This window comes from Labrus mixtus, chromosome 3, assembly GCF_963584025.1.
Source record: "Labrus mixtus chromosome 3, fLabMix1.1, whole genome shotgun sequence".
NCBI classification, from domain to species: Eukaryota; Metazoa; Chordata; class Actinopteri; order Labriformes; family Labridae; genus Labrus; species Labrus mixtus.
The window spans coordinates 31,232,426-31,254,113 of record NC_083614.1 but is presented as its reverse complement, the minus strand read 5'-3'; the positions used below and the strand labels follow the sequence as shown (position 1 = coordinate 31,254,113).

At 41.0% G+C, this 21,688-nt stretch overlaps 1 protein-coding gene across 1 annotated transcript in view; it reads right to left on the bottom strand.

Annotated features, from left to right (window-relative positions):
- raver2 (ribonucleoprotein, PTB-binding 2) overlaps positions 1-11,564 on the bottom strand; it is a 103,658-nt gene extending 92,094 nt beyond the window's left edge. The window contains exon 1 of the mRNA XM_061034959.1: positions 11,169-11,564. Coding sequence (XP_060890942.1) covers positions 11,169-11,513 — 345 coding nt within the window. The 5' untranslated portion in view covers positions 11,514-11,564. The remainder of the gene's footprint in view (positions 1-11,168) is intronic.
- Positions 11,565-21,688: the final 10,124 nt, after the last annotated feature.

Genomic DNA, 21,688 nt, shown 5'->3' with positions numbered 1-21,688 from the left:
AAGTCACTCCTCACATAACAACAGAGCGGTGCAGACCCAGGGTCAAAATGTAATTCTGTTTGTTTTCATGCAGTCTGGATCGATCTAAACTTTCAAGTAAACAAAGACGTTAAAACAATGATAACTATACATGTGATGAACAAAAAGTTTCTTTCTATAATCACCTACTTCTTGAACTGTTACAGCACTTTTCCAGCAGTGTGACTTTGTATTAAAAGTCTGAAAACTGCAATACCCTGCAGAGATACGTGGAAACTGGCAGAGTAGCTCTCAGGCATAAAAGCTAAATGGCCTCTTGTAGTCATTTGTACTCCTACACCGAGGCACCACTGAAAGCATAATGCATATCAACAGGCTTCATGGGGAAAGATGAATGTCTTTCCACATGCAGCATTACTGAACATTTGGGTTCCATTACTCGCTTATGTCCATCACAAGAAGCTTCACAAATCAACTGAGCGTTCAGGTCAGCTTCACCAACGGTCCAACATAAAGAGAGATTTCAAACTTTTCTCATCTTATTATTAACTGAGACACTCCACACAGCTCTCTTCTTTTTGTTCCTGCAGTCATACACATTTAGAGCCTTCATGTTTAAAGCTTCCCCTGGATTGGAATAATCCATGTTTTTATTATTAAAAAGTATTTAAACAATGAAAAATAGACAAAGGATTTGTAGATACACTTATAGCCCTAAGAAGGAAGATGTCTTTGAATAAACAGGTGCCGCTAATGTTTCTGGAATTTAAGTTTTTAAGGGCGTTTTCACACCTATAGTTTCTTTTCTCTGGTCCGAATCATGGACCAAATTTGTAACATCGTTGCATAATTACCTCAAGTTTGGTCTGTGTTCACACAGGGACATTTGCGAGAGGACGTGTGATACGCGAGGAAAATGCTCTCCTATTCATTGGAAAAGTTGGATCATAACAACTCGCTCCCAACGGGTTCAAGACCAGAAATTAATGTACTGTAGTTAAAGGGATACTTCACCCATTTGCATTAATCTTTGTATCATTAGAAACCTGGTAGTATTTTTGAATGGTCGTGCATCCCGCCCTCATTTTCCCCTGAGATGGGAAATCTTTGTATCTCTGAGTCTGAAAAGGAGCTTCCAGTGACGCAAAAATCATCATTTTGCATCACATCGCTGTTGCGGTTGCGCAACGTGGGTGGGAACTCACTCCCAGAATCCAAACTTAACGTCCGCCATATTGCTTGGAAGCTATGCCAACAGGCTCTATGGAGAAAGCTGATAATGGCGGAAAAATAAAAATATAGCCGCGAGACGGCTGCTGCCGACAGACTGGTCTTGTGTCTTGGCTGCTGCCGCCGCTGGCCGTCGGGACTGCTGCTGGCCGCAGCAGCTGAGAAACAAAACCAGCCTGTCGGCAGCAGCCGTCTCGCGGCTGTATTGCTGCCCACCGCCGGCCGCTGCCAGCTCAGCAGCCGAGACATAAGGCCTGTCTGTCGGCGGCGGTGAGGACGAGGAGCCCGGGCCGGCTCGAGCTGGGGCGGACTGGTAGTGTCGGTGCTCTCACTGTTTGTCTATGGACACAGACATAGAGTCTGTTTTCTGACAATTCCTTCTGGAAGAAATCTCTGAATCAGTTGAGGAAACTGTGTTGTAGTAAATATGTCTGTAAACCTTAGTGGGAGTGGCAGGCGGTGCTTTGCATTCTGGGATTTGGTGTCTTTCATCAACATGGGCCAAAAAGACACTTTCTGCCTTTTCTCAGCCAAGAAGGCACCAACTTCAAAATGTATTTCACATTTCATGATGTTTTGTCTCATTGATTTAAATTGTCCAAATTTGTATTGAATTTTAAATATATTCCAAATTATCGCTACATCCTCCATATTGCATTCAACATTAACAAAAAGTGACAAAGGCCTGTTTGACGGGCGATTGGACTTATGTCAAGCGTTTTGGGTCAAATAGTTTTCTGTTCATATTCCATCTCGGCTTACAGTTGTGACATTCTTTCCCTTTTTTATGTATCTTTTGATCCTGACAGAATCCACTGTTTCCTGTGGGTAGAATCAAACTTCTGAAAGTGATCAATGAAGAAACCACTGACATGAGGGAGAATGGATGGGATTGAGCTCTCAACTCTGCCTTCAGCAATCTCACAGGAGAAATGGAAAGCCGACAGGTTGAGCTACGAGCAGCTTTTACACTCTGGTCATCACCGGCTGGATTGGATGTTTGCCTTTTTGTTCTTGGGTGACAAAAGTGGAACTTGGCATGGTTTACTCTTTCCATTGTTGTTTTGACCTTTCATTACTGAGCTGTTTTCCCCCCACAGAGCTGCCACTGTCTGGATTTCATGTTGTTGATGGATGGTGGTCGGGCATTGCTAATTTGAGCCTCCTCTCTTGACAGTAGTTGTTGGAGCCAAAACGTGTGTTTTGAATATTTGTATGGAATCCTTACACTGAACAACAGGTGGAGCATTGGCTTGTGGTTAGAGATGCACCAATTTTTTTTAGTTCCGATCCGATTCCGATTAATATGTACCGATACCAATACTGATTCCAATTTTTTTATTATCCTAAATAATAGTGTTATTGTTGTTGTTGGTATTATGTGTAAGGCTACACAAAGCTGTAGTAAACCTGGCATTGCATCACACACAAACAGGAATCAGAAACAACTGTATGGTTTTTCAAATTAAATATTTTAAACTGAAATGTCAGAATTGGATTATAGATAATATAGAAGGAGCCGTTTCATCTCGTCTGAATGTCTTGAAGATGGTTTGTGGACACGTCTTACAGTTCAGTCTGAATGTCGTCAAAGAGAGACTGTGCAAGGTTTTTTATATATATATAAGATTGGATCGTCCCATCACTTCTTGTGGTGACCATACAGCCAGACTTGACCATATCAACGTGTCGAAGTATAATGTCAGTAACTTCTTATATTTTGACATTTACTGGACGTTGCTGAGCATTTATGTGGATTACTGGAATCCTTAGAGCATTGTGAATTTGGAAATGGGTCAAAGGATCCAAACTCCCGTTATGCATTGGACACTGTTTTGTGGCTTCGACCTGAACGTCTAAGCCAGTTCCCCGGTTCATGCCTCAGACACTTATTGAGATAAATATTAGATTTGTTGAAACAGGTCTCTACAGTAACGTCTAATTGTCTGAGGTAGATAATGGTGAGTCTTGCCTCTCAACCACAGAGAGCTTAGAAATCCCTGGACAGATAAACAACACAGATATCCAGAACTCTTGGATACAGCAGAGACCTACCAATGCAAACATAAAATACAGATTATGAAGAGGAAAATGTCCAGGTATGGCAGCTGATGGACTGACATTTTGAGTCTGAATAAAAAAATGACCTTTTCTACATGGATTAATGCATCAATATATGAAAAGTTACAGAGTAGGGTTCTTCTCCTAAACCGTTCCTTCAATAACAATTAAAAACAAAAATGTAACCTAATCAAACTTTATCAACCAACTTCCAGATGACCGTCTGCTCGGATGTAACGCTCTGCTACATGTGCTGCAGACCGTGCTGAGAGTAGGATTGTTTTCTGTATATTATGTTCCTTAAGAAAGTTTCCGTTTCTGCTATCCTCCTATCAGCTGATGGAGGCTCTCGTCTCCTGCAGAATCCTGAACCCCGACACTTGACTGATCTCACAAATGAATCCAACAATGGCTTAGCTTCATTAAAATCTTTCTTTTTCTTTCTGACAGAATTAATCCCAACAGAAGATTTCAAAGTCAAATTATTTTATTGGATCTGATCTGATACAGTCTGGTGTTTACATGCCCTGGTGCATTTCATTCAAACAGCTGTGCGACAATAATGATTCCTATAGGATGGCTTTTTTTCTTCTTCCAGGACTTCCTTTCGGCACCGACCCATTCAGCCGTTCAAACACACCTCTGAGGCACCAACTGATCAGCTCCCTGAAGATGGACATCTATCGTCTTTTCAGAGCAGCAACACTGACCGTTAGTGTGTTGCTCTTAAAGGGATACTTCACCCATTTGCATTTAGCTTTGTATCATTAGAAACCTGGTAGTATTTTTGAATGGTCGTGCATCCTGCCCTCATTCTCCCCTGAGATGGGAAATCTTTGTATTTCTAAGTCTGAAAAGGACTTAAAAAATAAATCACATTTAAGGTTTAAACTACCTCATTTCAACCGATTGGCCTGTTTTTTTTCTTCTTTTGCTTGAGGTGTTTATATGGATATATTTGTGTGTTTCCACCAAAGGAACTTCTCCCAGGGACCAGAGACCTTTGGGAGGTATACCGAGTTCTTTTGGGGTGGGACTTTCAGTGCGGATCATTGCTAATATGTCTGACACTTGCAGCTTTCAGAAGATTCTTTAAAATGTCAGCTGACAAATTTGCCTTATTACGCGACTTAATACCTTAACTGAAACACAAACAACAGTGGACGGAGATCACTTTGTAGTCCTTTGAAAAGTAGACCCAGGGACTAAAAGTTCTGAGAACTTTAGGTGGAAACTCAGCTTTAAACTACTGAGAGAAAGTCAAGAGAAGCAGGAATAAGAAGGAAAGACAGCGAGTAATGTTCCAACTGAAAGTGAAAATGTCTCTTTTAAAAGAAGAGGTACAGGTTTAACCAGGAAGGCCTTCACACCTCAGTACTCCTCTCTCTCTCTCACACACACACACACACACATTATTTCCCCTTAACCTTTTATCCAATTAGTCTACATACAACGTTGTTGTACACGTCTGGTCAGTGCATTTTACCGTCTGTCTCGGTCGCTCCTGAACCTTTTATCCACTCTTTGTAACTCCATTAAAGCAATCACGACACGTCAGTCAAATACATGCAGTTAATATTATGTTTTTCAGCCGCTTATAGGAAATGTCTATGATTAAATCTGATTCAAATCAATGCAAAGTCGTGAACAGCTTTTTCAAACAGCGTAACAGTCTGGTTACTTTATGTCTGATTTTGCATCCATTTTCTGATTCTTAATACAGATAGTGAAAAAAATGCTGTTCATTTATAATAAATAATATTTCACATATTTAAAATACACCTTAACACTCTGCCCTCCTCATCTACACTACCACCAAGCTAAACTCATTTACAGAACATTATAAACTAAGTTCCTTATCTTGCCTCTTTCATAAAGTGACCTAAATGTTTGAACTATAGCCACTGCGCATTACCAGACACGTTCCTCAAGATGTTTACTGTTGAATGTTCCTCGAGTCAGATCGGAACTGGGAAAATCTGCTTTTTCTTATTCTGCACCGGACTCTTGGAACAACATACAGCATCTTCTTGAGAGAAATTAACTTTTACCTTTTGGGCATTTTAGAAACCTGATTTTAAGCCTCCCGACCTCTGATTTATTACAGTTTCGTACTTGCTTAATTATCTTAATACATTTGAACCTTTTTTAGACTGATTTCAGCAGTCTTGTATTATCTGTCTCCTGTTTTTCTTTTTGATTTAATGTCTGTTTTCTAATTATTTCTGTAATGACTCGATGTCATTGTAAATGAGGGTTTGCCCCTCAATGATCTTTCGAGTATAAATAAAGGTTGAATTGAATTGAATTGAAAGCAGTCCGTATCAAAACTGGAAAAATACACTATGTGCACCTGTAAAGCTCAGCGGTTAGTGCGAGCATGCTCCATGTACAGAAGTTATAGTCCTCGTCCCAGTGGCCGTGGGTTTGATTCCGAATCTCAGCCCTTTTTATTCATGTCATCCCCCACTCTCTCCTCCAAACGTTTAATGTCTCTCTTTGACTGTGCTCTCAAATAAAAGGTAAGCATGTCCCAAAAACAACATCAACTCTTCAATAACTAAATACTGAATGGGCTTGTTGGTCAGTCCTGGTGATACTCGCACTATTCAGTCGAACCGTTGAATCTTAATGACAGCGGTGAAACGTCTTCACAAACAGCGGCACGGACTCCACAGTGAACATCTAAATCACAACGTGTGTGCACAAGTGATGAAGGTGATGAAGCCTGCCCACAGTCAGGAGGGGAGGATTTCATGAACATCTGCTCCTGACACAAACACACACACACACACACACACACACACACACACACACACACACACACACACACACACACACACACACAGTATTACACACAGGCATCTCAGCATGTATGGTAAAAGGAGGAAGTGGGTGGAAGGAGAACAGCTCAGGCACATGCTGTTTTGTGACATTTAAACCTATTTGAGTATACCTGTACAGATGCACGCTTGATTTGACACACACACACACACACACACACACACACACACACACACACACACACACACACACACACACACACACACAGGTGTCAAAAAGAAAAGTAAAACATGCACATACACATTCAGCTTAAGTGTATTTCTTAGAAACTCTGACTAACTAAAGAACTTAAGAGAAGTCCTTGGAAAGTAACCTCCTCATGCACACTCTCTCAAACACACATTCTGCATTCTCTAGTGCAGAAAAATGTTTACACCATGTGCTTTGATTTACTGAAACATCACATTCACGCACTACGACCCCCCTTTCCTCCCCCCTCAGACGAGCCTGTTAGATTGTATAGTTTACTCATTTCTGTGTGTGAGACCAGAGGAAGTTGTTATTAAAAGTCACCGTGCATTTAGATCTCAGCAGCTCGTAACTGAATCTGTGTGCGGTTCTAAGTTTTTGTTTCTCTCCTGCAGAAGTGTGTTCAGCTGCTGCTGAAGACACCACATTTCCTGATATAAACCATTTCATAATAAAAGCATTTCAACAGATTAAAGTCTTTATATGTGATTCTTCACACTTAAATATAATAGAAATCAAGTATCTCCTCTGAAAATAACTCTGTGAGTCATGACTGTCTACAATGGGTGTAACACCCGAGTCCCACTGTCTGTGATGTTTTCAGAGTTTTCAGAGTCCTATCTTCACTTTGTTTACATCGCCTGGACGGCCGGCTGACTCCTCCCCTCGTGTATAAAAGTTGTTTAATTGAGGGACTAGAGAAAAGAAGAATAACATACTGTACTCACTGCTTAACTGTGTTTCTAGATCACGCTCATTTCAGGTAAATTTACATGCAGTGTGAAGATACGAGCATAATAAAGATCACTAGCATTAGCATGCTAACACAACAATGCAGCGCGAGTTGTTTTGGTTTCATGCTGGAGCTCAAGGGCGACATCTGCTGGATCAAAAAATCACATATAAAGCCTTTAAAAAGTGAAAGATTTATTTGGAAAATAGAATGTGTCACATACATTTACCTCTTGTCTTGTTCAGCGGTATGACACACCTAACATTATCATACTGAATGTTAAAAAACAAACATGGCAGCAGAAAGACAGCAACCGTGGTGTCACTTTTCAGACCCTTCAACTCCCTCGGTCGTTTCCATCTGAAGAGCTTTAACGTTTAATCTGGTTTGTCCTCTTGCTTGATCTACACTCTTTCTCATCGCTGCCTTCTCTGCTTCTGACTTTTTTTTGTTGTTGCCCTCTTTAGCAGGGTGAACAGTTACGAGTAACCATGGAGTTGAGCTTTCTCTACCATCCTCCTGGTAGTCATGAAATACCTCCGGCAGCGGCAAACCGCTTTGAGATCACATGATTTATTGACTGCTGTCAGGTGTTAAAGACTGTTTTAACGGATATACCAAACGTGTGGATATATTACCACACCAACCCTATCTTTAAAACAAGTGAGACATCAATATAAACACCTTCAAGCGGGTAGACTCGTTGAAATGGAGATGCAAATCCACTCCAGCACAAAGCTTATGTTTAAGCCCCAGAGCGACAGAAAGAGACGCGCTGCAGGAGAGCACTCCCACTTAATGTTGCTGTCATTTGCTGAAACTTAGAGATAGGAAAAGACAAGTTTACCTGATCGACACTCGCTCTGACACGAGGAGGACGCAGTGCCCGGTGCCCCGCGGGCACTGTTCTAAGTTTTTGGAGGGGCCACACACTCAGCACATGGAGAGAACTTTTTATTCACTAAATTACTGCTGATAGCATTTTCGGGAATAGGAGGACATGATGTTGATTTGGCTTTGAATATATCATCGTCCTGACTCGCGTGATACAATCATCCAATTGCGGGGCGCTGGTGGCGCAGTGGTTAGTGTGTGCGCCCCATGTATGGGGGCGGCCAAGGTATAAATCCAGCCTGTGGCTCCTTTCTCGCAAGTCATTCCCCACTCTCTCTCTCTCTCTGATTTCCGACTCTATCCACTGTCCTATCTCTCAATTAAAGGCACAAAAAGCCCAAAAATAAATCTTAAAAAACAAAAAAACAATCATCCTATTGCAAGTGTCTAATGGCGCTCTAAACAGATTTCCTTAATCTGACCCTGTGTCACCACTTCCTGACTTCTCATCGTGGCACTTATGACATAAATGAGTGAAACGTGAACCGCATAGTAAATTGGCAAAAGACGTTGACAGAAGGAGACAAAAAGAAGACAGTAGGAGAACGGAAACGTCTTTCTACAAATCACTTAGCAGACGCTTTTTATCTAAACCGACGTACATCAGAAATGTAAGTACAACACTAATCCATTCATACACCGCCACTGAAGCAGCGGGAACCAATGTGGGGTTGGGTGTCTTGCCCGAGGACACATCAGGCATGTTGCTCAGCTGGGGATCGAACCCTTGACCTTCTGGTTGAGAGGCGACGACTCTACCATCTGAGCCACAGCTGCCCTCTTTTATGCAGTTTATATTTTAGGCAGTTTATATTTTTCAGTGGATCAGATATTGTGCTGTATCGTTATATTTTTCAACAAGCTTGCTGTATTAAGACAATACTGTAGCGTGGGCTAGGATCGCTATATCGTATCAAATCGCATCAAATCGTATCGTAATTGCATCACATTGCATCATATCGTGGGTAACCCATGCATTTCCCAGCCCTTAACTTTTAGTCACTTGTAAAAATCTTTCAAACTTTATTATTTCAATGAATTATTCAAACTAATTTAGACTGGGTAAGTAGATCCAAATGAGAACTTTTAATTCAGTAAAAATGCTACTGATGGCTTTTAGGGAAACATAAAGAGATGGATACATTTGATAAAAACTCTTTCATCCATCCTTCCTGAACTCTTCCGTCTCCCCATCCCTCCTTCTCTAAGAGCGCTCTTCCTCTTCTCTTTGCTGTTCCCATCCCCCCACTCCTCTGAGATGAGAGCTGTCAGCAGGGCCATATATCTGATACAGCGCACCATGGACTCACTAACACACACACACACACACACACACACACACACACATCCACTCTGCGTTACAGTGTTCACTAATGGGGCAGTGGGTATGAGGGGAATGGGCGATGGGAGTCTGCTGGGCGTGGTCGGGCTCATCAGACTGGTTATATAAGACAGCGACAAGGATTTTCCTTTCGTCATAAATGTCTAACCTTATGATATTAAGATGGTGTTATGTCAACACGGGGCTGTATGAGCATCACTGGATTCCTGTAGAGGAACCAGGCAAGAGACAGGCTCAAGATTCACATCCCTATATGCACATGCACAAAGACGGCTGCAAAGGGCTTTTATTTCAAATACCAATTAATTTTTTTTATATCCTTGACATTAATCAATTCATCTTTTTTTTTTATCTTCAAAGAAAAAAAAGCCCATTATTACTTTTTCAAATGATTCTTTTCATCCAGTATGTCAAATAAATATTGAATTTGTGATTAAATAACAGAGAAAGTTAACAGATTGCATTTTTGAAAATTTGAATTATTTGGGGGAAATAAGGAAAATGATAAACACAAATGACTCCATACATTTGAGCGTTTAAAACAACAATGCAGCTTTAGATTTTTTTTTAAAGTGAGCTATGTGCTTCAATGTTTATATTCTTTTACTAGTGATTTCCATATTTCAAATGACAAGTTGTCAGTTCGCTGAGATACATCCACACACACACACACACTACGCGGTCAGAGCTAATGTCAGTTCATCAGTAAAACTACCTGAACTGCTCCTTTAAATGAATGAATTCATGTGGCCGTGTTCAGCTGAGCAGGCTTCCTGCAGACTCTCTCTCCTGCTCGGGCTCACTACACACACATCACACTCCTTCTGGCACATGCATTTCATGGAAAATATACAGAGGAGAAGACACTCCTCTTCTGCTGCTTCGTCTCTCTCTTTCCCCTCCGATTCTCATTCCTCACACACACAATGCCGTCTCACTCTGCTTTTCTCTCCTCACACACACACACACACACACACACACACACACACACACACACACAAACTTCAGGCAGAGTGCAGGTTCTTCTTTCTAAGAGTGTTTTGGTGGCTTCAGCCATGAAGGGACACAATCAGCTCCTCTGCCTCATGAACGCTCGCAGCCTGACACGAGTGATGAACGACAGAAAGGTCTTCAAGATATATAAACAGTGATGTCACTCTGTTGCTCTTTGACGAGAAACATGCCGACAAAGTTCCTATGAGCAATAAACACGACAGACTGATCGGCTTGTGCCAACACAAATCATGGACTCTACCACTCGTGTGTTGGAAGACAATCTGGGATACTCAAGTTTACAATGTTCAAAACAATATCTGTCCAGCAAGAATACCATCAGCCAAAACTTTAACTGTGCATTGATTATAAGTCAGCTAATGCCAAGGCGATCGAGTTGCATATAAAATGTTGGCTTGCAAAAGTTACAAGAATGATGATTGCATGAACACAACAGATGACAAAATGTGCAAAAGAATGCACAGCTTTGTGTGTTTAAAATATCCAGTAATGTAGCTGTTTCAGTGTTATATAGGTGCACTGATTATATTTACCTCACCATGCAATGGTTATCAAGGACAGTAAACCTGTGACATCCTTTGCAAAAACTCATTTAGAAACACAATGATTCAGATTTAAATGTCACATTATTTTGAAGTAGGCTACATAAAAATAATATTTGTGCTGATATTTCCAGGTAAAGTTTAATTTATCATGTCTCCTACTTTGAAAATTAAAGAGTAAAAAGCTTTGGGAAATAGTTCTTTAACATACAAATAGCCAATAGTCTATTTAAAAGTGCAAACTGAACTTTTGAGCACCCCCGGTTTACAAGAAGTCAGAGTGAAACCTGAAAACAAGTGACCCACTCTGCTTCCCTCCTGCAGTTTCTCTTCTGTGTACCTGGTTAGTGGTGTCAGGCGGCAGGTTCTTCATCAGGATTTTCCTCCTGTTGCTCAGCTCCTGACGAGTTTTGGCGAGCCGCTTCTCGATCTCCTCCGGCTCCAGGTCCGGCAGGTCCCGGACACTAATCCCCGAGTCTGCGGGCTGAGCTCCCCCCGCCGCTGCTGCTGCTGCTGCCGCCGCCGCCGCCGCTGCTGCTGCCGCTCCCCCCGCCGCCGCCGCCGCCGCTGCCTCCTCATCCTCCGGCTGCCGGCTCTCAGGGCTATCCATCTCCGGAGAAAGTGCGCTCTCCCCGGCTAGAGAAGAGTGAACGCTCGGCGGCTGGATGGATGGGGCTGCCGCCATCTTGGGTAGCAGAGTGAAAAGTGTGAGGGAAGTGAGTGAGTGAGAGAGAGAGAGGGAAACGCAGAGTGGGAGAGAGAGAGAGAGAGAGAGAGAGCAGGTGGGAGGTGTGTCAGCTGAAGAGCGAAAAGAAAACAATAAAATGAAATAAATAAAGGCCTATTTTAAAAAATAATTCAAAACTCATTCAATCATTTTACACCTTAGGCTACAGCTTATTTCTTGGAATCAACATTTTATTTATTTTTCCTTAATATATTTGCCTATATTATCCTAAAACTTGCATCTTTTATGTTGATTTGACCTATCAGGATTCAGGAAAACGTTTTTTTTCTCTAGTTTTTAATCTTGGTAAAATGGGAAGACGCACTTTGCAAACACATGAGAGAGGGCTACTTGTTGAAATGTTTACGTCTGGCTGTTAGTTTGCACCTTGTGGACTCCTGGCGACCCCATCTGTCTGACTAATGTATGGAAGCCGAAGAAGGACCGTCAGTTCAAACATCAGGCCATCACATGTAGTTTTTTTTTTTTTTTTTTACAACCTAGTGCTTGTGAAGCTTGTTATCAGTCTAAGTGGAATATTACTTATTTTTGAAGGTGGACTATTGTCGGTACAGTACATTCTTGACAGTGAATGGTTAAAGGCTTTATATGTGATTTTTCACACTTAAATATAATATAAATCAAGTATATCTCTGAAAATAACTCTGTGAGTCATGACTGTCTACAATGGGTGTAACACCCGAGTCCCACTGTCTGTGATGTTTTCAGAGTTTTCAGAGTCCTATCTTCAGTTTGTTTACATCGCCCGGACGGCCAGCTGACTCCTCCCCTCGCGTATAAAAGTTGTTTAATTGAGGGACTAGAGAAAAGAAGAATAACATACTGTACTCACTGCTTAACTGTGTTTCTAGATCACGCTCATTTCAGGTAAATTTACATGCAGTGTGAAGATACGAGCATAATAAAGATCGCTAGCATTAGCATGCTAACACAACAATGCAGCGTGAGTTGTTTTGGTTTCATGCTGGTGCTCAAGGGCGACATCTGCTGGATCAAAAAATCACATATAAAGCCTTTAAAGAGGAATTCAGTTTTTTCTTTTTCTTCTAAAACCTAATTAACACATCTATTCTTTTGTTTCTAGAGACAGAGAGCGAGGGAGGCATTCATTGGAGAATATCTCTAAACCCCCACAGCTTTCCTGTTTCCCAATGTGCATAATGTTACCATGAATGGCTGTGTGCCTTCCCTGCTTTCTACCATAGTCATCCAGTGAATGCCAAACTAGGTGCCAACCAACCGAGCCCGCCTGCCTGCCTGCTTGCCTGCCTGCCTGCCTGCCTGCCTGCCTGCCCACCGTGGGTGGAAAGCTGCTCCTGGCACACACAAAGGGAACAGAGCTCCCCGCCGAGTCCTCACAATGCCTATATGTGCTTCCGCAGGCTTTGCCGTTGCGTTGCCGACAGACACACTCTTAAGACGCACTCACACTCATGTAGGCCCACAAACATGTCAGCAAGAACACATCAACCCACTAAAGAAATATTTACTGCGTGATTATGCCGAGGTCTGTAAGAGGAGAGGGTGAAATCAAGCTCCATCATCCATCCTCCGTGTTCTCTCTCTCTCTCTCTCTCACCATCTGTGTGAAGCCTTTCTTGGCAGATCGAGATTCCAGACAATCACAGTTGTCAGTGGGTGAAAATGATCTCACATTGCCAAGTGGTTGAACCAGTGGAACTGAAACCCGCCGACTGTATATGAACTGCTTGTATAAATGCTTCAATCAGGCTTACACTCGAGTGTTTGCAGAGTGCGAAGGCCAAAGAAAAGAACATTTTATGACATCACAAACAAGTTGGACGAGAGTGCAATGACTAAACACGTTGTCATATATCAGTATTAAAGGTGCTGAAAAATCCAAGTCACAAACATGTCCTGCAAATTGAAACGGTGCTCCATCATAATAATGAACACCTGTATGAAGCGCATAATTTGATCTCCAAAAAGACAAAATACGTACGGAAGCCCTAAGTGGACATCATGCATCCATACATTTTATTCACTCTGTTTCCCCATGATTATTTATAATGTATCCTCAGAGTTTTTTTAAAGGCTTTATATGCGATTTTTTGATCCAGCAGATGTCGCCCTTGAGCCGCAACACGAAACCAAAACAACTCGCGCTGCATTGTTGTGTTAGCATGCTAATTTGCACCTTGTGGACTCCTGGCGACCCCATCTGTCTGACTAATGTATGGAAGCCGAAGAAGGACCGTCAGTTCAAACATCAACCCCCCCACACCCCCTCCCCTCCCCACCGGATTGCTGATGGACGGTCTACCTCCCCCCACCCCCTTGCTCTCTATCCCTCTTCCTGCATCTTATCCCATCTCTCCCCCTATCCCTTTCCAAGCCCAGCGCAGTCTAGGCCTGTGAAGACTGTTTCGTCATGAGCCGGGGATCCGGCCGAAGATTTCTGCCTTTTAATAAGACAGTTTTTTCTTACCACTGTAACTTTTGCTGCTTTGCTAAAGTGCTCATGATGGATAGGCCGGATCTTTGTAACATAGCAATAAGTAAGGTCTTTTTACCTGCTCTTTTGTAATGTTAACAGACAAAGAGTAAGGTATTTTACCTGCTTCTTGTAAAGTGTCTCGAGATAACACTTGTTATGAGTTGACGCTATACAAATAAAAGTTGATTGATTGATTGATTGATAATGCTAGCGATCTTTATTATGCTCGTATCTTCACACTGCATGTAAATTTACCTGAAATGAGCGTGATCTAGAAACACAGTTAAGCAGTGAGTACAGTATGTTATTCTTCTTTTCTCTAGTCCCTCAATTAAACAACTTTTATACACGAGGGGAGGAGTCAGCCGGCCGTCCAGGCGATGTAAACAAAGTGAAGATAGGACTCTGAAAACATCACAGACAGTGGGACTCGGGTGTTACACCCATTGTAGACAGTCATGACTCACAGAGTTATTTTCAGAGGATATACTTGATTTATATTATATTTAAGTGTGAAAAATCACATAGAAAGACTTTAAAGCACATAAAATCCGTAGAAATAGGCTCAACTATCCTGATCAGTGTGGGCGATGGCAGCATGTCATGGTGAGGCCTATCACAGTGACCATTCCGTTGTTTTGCTTTCTAGATCGTCAAATACCCTTATCACAAAGAAACAAGACTTTATCTCAAGATAATGAGACAAATGAATCTGAACAGCTTAGTCATAACGAGGAAAATAATTCAAGATCTTGATAAACCTGAAATTAGCTCATTATCACGGGACAACAAGCGTTGTTATATGAAGATAAATAAGTCAAGATCTTGGAGAAAAAAACAGAAATTACTCATAGTAACTGAAAAGTTTTGTAAATGAAATGTATGGATGCATGTCCATAACGGTTTCCGTACAAATGCAAACTTTTATATTTTAGTTTTTGAAAGACATTGGGGATGTTTGAATGCAGCTGCACTACTTGTTAAAATAGACATAAGAAGAAGAAACAGGAAGTTGTTTTTTTCTAAAAAGGTGAAGCTGAGTATTGTATCTTTGGGTTTTGAACTGTTGCTTAGGAGATGAAACACGTTTGTTGATGTTCCACTATCAGGCTCTGGGAGATTACAATGAACTCAGTCTTCTTACATGTTAGTAGAAAAGTTATTCAATAGAGACGAGGTGTTTGTTGCAGCCTAATAAAAGGTTCAAGTGGTACTTTGTATTTATTTCATCAAGGCTGTAGATTCTTACAGTCAGTGTTTTTATTACCTTGGACAGGTTTGAAGCAAATGGTACCTCAGTAAATAACCAAGGCCACACCTTACTTACAGACAACACTTTATTTGTGAATATTGTCTAGTATACTTTTATGAACCAGAATACACAAAGGAATAACTCTTATTTTCCTGATGTTTGGATAGACTGGTGTTTCTCTGTGAATTTCTGACTTATCTCACATTGGTTTTATATTACTCTCGATATATGATTCTACAAAGAAATGTGGATCTTGATTTTAAGTGTTGGACATTTTTTCAGTCAGAGTAGTATTGACCAATCAAGTATCAGCAGGCTGTGGTGTATTCAGAAGAACAGGCTGTATGGAGACTGAAGTAGGCGGAACATAAATCCCATTAAAGACATCTATATAGCCTCCCATTGGCTTCAAAATGCAGCTAAAAAATCTGTTCTGAATCAAACATCTCAGCAAACAATGTTTGATTTTCATGTTGCAAAAGCCAATCAGCGATTTCCCAACTCCCTGGTATGCATCAGAAATGATGATTCAACTCTGTTCACAGCAAGTAAATCAGGAAACGGGTTCCTTTATGGGTTCATGCGGCTGCAGCAGAGTGAAGCTGTATACAGAAAGTGAAGAACCCACAATATACTATAAAGCTGAGATTCACCTAGAACAGATGAACAGCGCTTGGGCTGTAATCAATGCAGCGCTTGGAAAAAGAAGCCTTGACTGGAAGTCTTTTGATGCAGACCAGCTGGCTGCACCAGAATTACCGAGAACTTTTCCCCTGCTCCCAGAAGCATATATATTTGCCAGACAATAGTTGATAGGTTAAAAATAAGTCCTCTTAAAGTCTTTATATGTGATTTTTCACACTTAAATATAATATAAATCAAGTATATCCTCTGAAAATAACTCTGTGAGTCATGACTGTCTACAATGGGTGTAACACCCGAGTCCCACTGTCTGTGATGTTTTCAGAGTTTTCAGAGTCCTATCTTCACTTTGTTTACATCGCCCGGACGGCCGGCTGACTCCTCCCCTCGTGTATAAAAGTTGTTTAATTGAGGGACTAGAGAAAAGAAGAATAACATACTGTACTCACTGCTTAACTGTGTTTCTAGATCACGCTCATTTCAGGTAAATTTACATGCAGTGTGAAGATACGAGCATAATAAAGATCGCTAGCATTAGCATGCTAACACAACAATGCAGCGCAAGTTGTTTTGGTTTCATGCTGGTGCTCAAGGGCGACATCTGCTGGATCAAAAAATCGCATATAAAGCCTTTAAGACAAATGACTATCTCAGGTTTGGAGTTGTCTCAATGTTTCTAGTCTGATGTTTCAGTGCAGCTGTTTGAGGCCAATATCAGCAGCCGTCTACTGCATTTAACAATGACGACTCCTTTTCAGCTGCTATCATCCGCACCAGTCATTTTCTCCACCTGATAAACATTGTAGAGAAGTCAGACTTGGATGTAAGTGCTGCTCAAACAATGGCCGCCGCCTCCTGACAGATTTGGGGGACATGAATCATTGAGCAGTCGGTTCTCTGAAAAGACAGCTATTGGACTCTCCTGTCACTCGTACAGGCGGTTTTTGGTCGACGCATGAATCACTCCGCTGAAGGTGCAAAACAACGTTTCCATGAGAGGACAATTAATTTGTTCCCCTTGGTTCCCAATGCACAAATGCATGCCACGCACACACACACACACACACACACACACACCTGTATTAACTCATGTCAGCTTCCCCGCACAGTCACACAAACTCTGTATCTTTCAGAGTATGTGCAAGTCAACCCTCATCAGAATGGGATGCGCTTGACAAGCCGAGGGGAAAGAGAGATGCTAGTCCCCTCTGCATGTAAAACACAAGAGCCCTGATGGTGCTTCTGCGTGTCAGCCAGTGATTCACAGCCGTTTGGAGTGGGTGGGAGTAGACAGAGGAAAAGAAAAAAAAAAGCAGTGGGTGGAGGGGGGTTGGTGAGGGGTTGGTGCTGCTGTTTGCTGGGACTGAGAGTGTGAAGGCGTGGGTGGCCAGAGTGGCTAAACGGGCAAAAGCAAGCACCTGGGATGAGCCCATGTAGGCGTGAGGATGGGAGAGAAGAGGAGGGAGGAGAGAGAGGGGGGATGAACCCTAAATTGAAAAGTGCATGTGGGAGTTGATGGTGAGCACACGTGTATGTGTGTATATCCTGTGTGATTGTGCAATGGGATTAAGGACGTTTTTTTTGAAAATCCAGTCTGTAATAAAGGGAGAGATATAAAAAGAACAGTAGGCTCTACGCCTGATGTAGTCAACAATTTATGAGGTCCAGATCTGAAAAAAAAAACATTTTAATGAAGAGAGATGAATGGATAACAATGTATATTTGTATACAGAGGAAGGTTGTTGTTACATTTGTAAAGAAAATCCACAAAAGCAAACAAGACCAATCAGGCAGAAGATTGATTATTTTTATGAAGTTATTTTATATGCCTGTCAACCCTGCCGTCGGGTAGGTGCCTAAACGGCCTTCCTTTACCATTCCTTAATAATAGATTCACAATGAGCTCCAAGTTTGAGCAGGATGAGATTTTTTCGTCCAAAAACACAATTGGACCCAAAATGAAAGTTGCTTAGTGGATCTTTAAAACGGCCTGGCTTGAAACTTTTAATAATACTACAAATTTGGCCTAACACTCATAAAGTTTCAATGTTAGCAGATTTTTTTGCTGTTGCATAAAACATATATCACTGTAAGATATTAATTTCCCTAAATACACGTTGACCGACTTGCTCTGCTTGTGTCAGTGTTTGCAGTTACTTATTATAGCTCGTTTGTAAAACTGCAGCCATATGTCAGCCCTTTGAAGAAAACCCTGTTCTTTGGAAGAAGTTTTTTTAATTCAAAGCTCCTGCTTTGTCTGACACCGACTGGGTGGCAACATTCACAGGCATAAAAGAAAAACATTATGTAAATACACAATGTTCTAGCTCATGGTCTCCTCTGTAGATCATTTCCTTACAGAGACTCCTTCAATATATACTTTTTCACGTTTAGTACATTTTTCAAAAAGCTGTCAAGGGCAACTGGATTGTTCTGTCCTACATGTATGAGTCTGTCTGTGCATGTGTGTGTGTGCTCATAAATGCCCACAGATGAGGTGTGGTGCTGTGACCTCATTTGTCCTCTCCCACAGAAGAGATTAAGGGACATGTGACCTACTAAAAAAAGCTGACCTAAACCCACAGGTACAATATTCACAAGGGTTCCCTGTCCACTCATGTCCTAATTACTGTGGTCATAAGAATCATGTTCACCAGTGTGCCAGGGTAAGTTTCCTTTATGTGGCCAGCAAGTCGAGTAGGTAATGAGAAAGTTGCGTCTTTTTTAAACACAATAATTACCTCTTTTTAACCCTGGAAATAGTTGAAGTTTTTACTTGGTGGTTTGCAATGTTTTTTCTTTAAGTAGAACATTGTGACCAAATCCCTTTCATATTTGGTTATAAGGTCTTTTATCCATCATTTTGTTTTTAGCTAAACTCAGATGACTTTATAGAAAGCATTGTCTATCAAAAAGATCTCAGAGTGCTTTAAAATTGCTTACATGGAAGACGTAAGATGATTACAGGGTCAAGATGCATTTGGGAAACTGGGACTCTTGACTGCACAAAATCTGCTGCTAGTGCATCTCTGCTGGCAGAGCGAGGTCTGACTGAAATGACCCGAGGGTGCTTGGACACAGTGAGCTCGGTGCTCTAATTCACAGCGATTCCCTGGCAGGAAGCAGCAGACAGCTCGGGATGAAAAAGGGTGAGGGGGGTGGGAGAGAGATGGAGGGGTGGAGGAGAAACAGTGACGGTGAGGAAGAGACAAAAACAGGGACATGTAGGGGGAGGGGTGAATGCACGCTGACAAACTGATCAGGTTGATGAAACATGGCGACAGGCAGACAGGTAGACAGGCAGACAGGTAGACAGGAAGAAGAGATGTGGGGTGAGTTATACTTCCTCCCCAACTCAGGGAGAAATGACTCACTTCCCTGCACATTAGACCTTTTCTTAAAATAGGCATATACACCGATCAGCCATAACATTTAGACCACTGAAAGGTGAAGTGAATAACATGGATTATCTCTTTAGTATTACATCTGTCAGTGGGTGGGATGTGTGGGGCAGCAAGTTAACATTTTGACCTTGGAGTTGATGTGTTTGAAGCAAGAAAAACGGGCAAGGGTAAGGATGTGAGCAACTTTGACAATGGCCATATTCAGAGGTGTCAAAAGTATTCACATTCATTACTCAGGTAGAAGTATAGATACTAGGGTTTAAAAAGACTTCTGCAGAAGTTGAAGTATCAACTCAAGCTTTTTACTCAAGTTAAAGTGTAAAAGTACTGGTTTCAAAACTGTTTACCTATAATGATGGTTCCTCTGAATAAAAAATGATTTTCTGAAAAGATAAGATCAAGGAAAACTGACCTTGCAAATTATCCAGTGCTCAGTTTGAATATCTCAAATTAAATCTTTGACAAACACACTTAATAACTCTTTAACTAAAACTACTTTCTATTTTCATAGACACAGAAAATGATCCATTAAAAAAAAAAAAAAATGTTTTCTGTGTCTTTAATTAACAATGGTCAACTTCTAACAACCATGATTATAAAAATGAGTTACACAAGTTATTAAGAGTAAGTAAAGGGATCGAATGAATTAGAGGATGCTGTTATAACAAGAGAACTAGCTTTGATAGAAGTTAGCTCTACAGTGTTTACAATAAACAAATACACAATTATAAAACCGCTTGACTGAAATAATACTTCAGTATGATGAACGTGTTAGACAAAAGATAACTGTAAAAGTCTGTAAAAAACTGAGATAAACACTACAGTAGAGCTGAGTAAGATATGGTTCAACTGAACCTACGGCTTGTTACCGTAATGCATCACTTAAAATATATATTTTTGTTTGGTTTTTGTTATTTTTGCGGGACTGTCTACAGCGGCTTTCCAAAGCATTTATGAGCTTTAATGTCGGCAGGATGCTGTCATTACAACTGACTCGTAGATAAACTAATGTGTATTTTCATCATTTCCAAGTTCCCTCAGTGCAATGCAGTGATTCATAGACATACTGAGGCAGCGCTTGGCAAAATAGACGTCTATGGCAAAGCAGAACAACATACAGTATTTGGCTTCACATTCTTTGTTTGTCAATTTGATCAGAAATCTTTAGTTTTGGTCTTGTGTTTTTAAAGGATTACTTGTTGTAAATATGAGAACATCAAAAATCAAAACATGTAAACAAGTGTTAAACTGGTTTATGAAGTTGTGTCACCATTTTTTTTCTTTGCAAATGTAACCCAGGTTAATTGAATTGAATTGAATTGATTTTGCCCTCTATTTTTTTTCTTTGAGAGGGGAGTGACCTCAGTGAACCTCCATAAATTATGATTAATCGTTTTTCATTTTATTTTGTATTTATTTATTTCCCAATTTTATTTTTCCGCCCCAATGAAAAAAAACAGCATCCTCTTGTTATTTGTTTAATCTCCACCATGTTGTCGCTCCATCTGTGTTTCCCTTTGTCCCCTGGCAGGAAACGTTGTATGGACAGAAAGGCCTCATGAATAACTGATACAGCTATTCTTCCACCAACCACAAATGGCATGACCTACGGCCCAAGGCTCATTCACACCCATTGGAAATAACAGACCCTCTTGTCGAGCTCAGAGCAGACTGTGTCTCTGTTAGGATACGTTTCTTAAAACAAGGTTGAAGGGCTTAAAATGAACTTTGCAAAGGAGGATTTGTAAAGATTTAAAAAGGGGATTTGATTGAGAATGTATTTCCTCGCAAAACATCCAAATACATGAGGACTGTATAGAGGCCTCTGAAGAAATTAAATCATGTTGCTTTGGTCTCCTTCTGTAATTTGACTGTGTTGGTCTTTTGTGCCATGAACAGCTCTTTGATCAGCTGTTTCTGTTTTTAAATTGAAATGTACTTTTTTGGAAATCTTGCTGTTTGCAACATTATTCACAGAGCATCAAATTAGTTCTTCTCTCAAGCTCAAGGGTGAACTCCATTGGATCTGCAGAGCCCCTCTGCACCTTTAAGAAAAAGCTAAAGACCCAGCTCTTTCATGAATACCTACTAACTTAATGATGATGGTCTCCATATTATTGATGATGATGATGGTACTGACGATGGTTTCTGTTTGATAACGACGACTTATAAGATGGTTTCTATACTGATTAGAGCTCTCAAGAACTGCCCTCAATGTTGTGCTTTGCCTCTGGTCACTTCCTGTCAGCACCTGTGTGTCCAATCAGACTCAAAGCTGATCGTTTGCTCTTACTGACATTGTTCCCTTTTTTCTAGATCCTTGCTTGTGTTGTACTTACTCTCTGATGTACGTCGC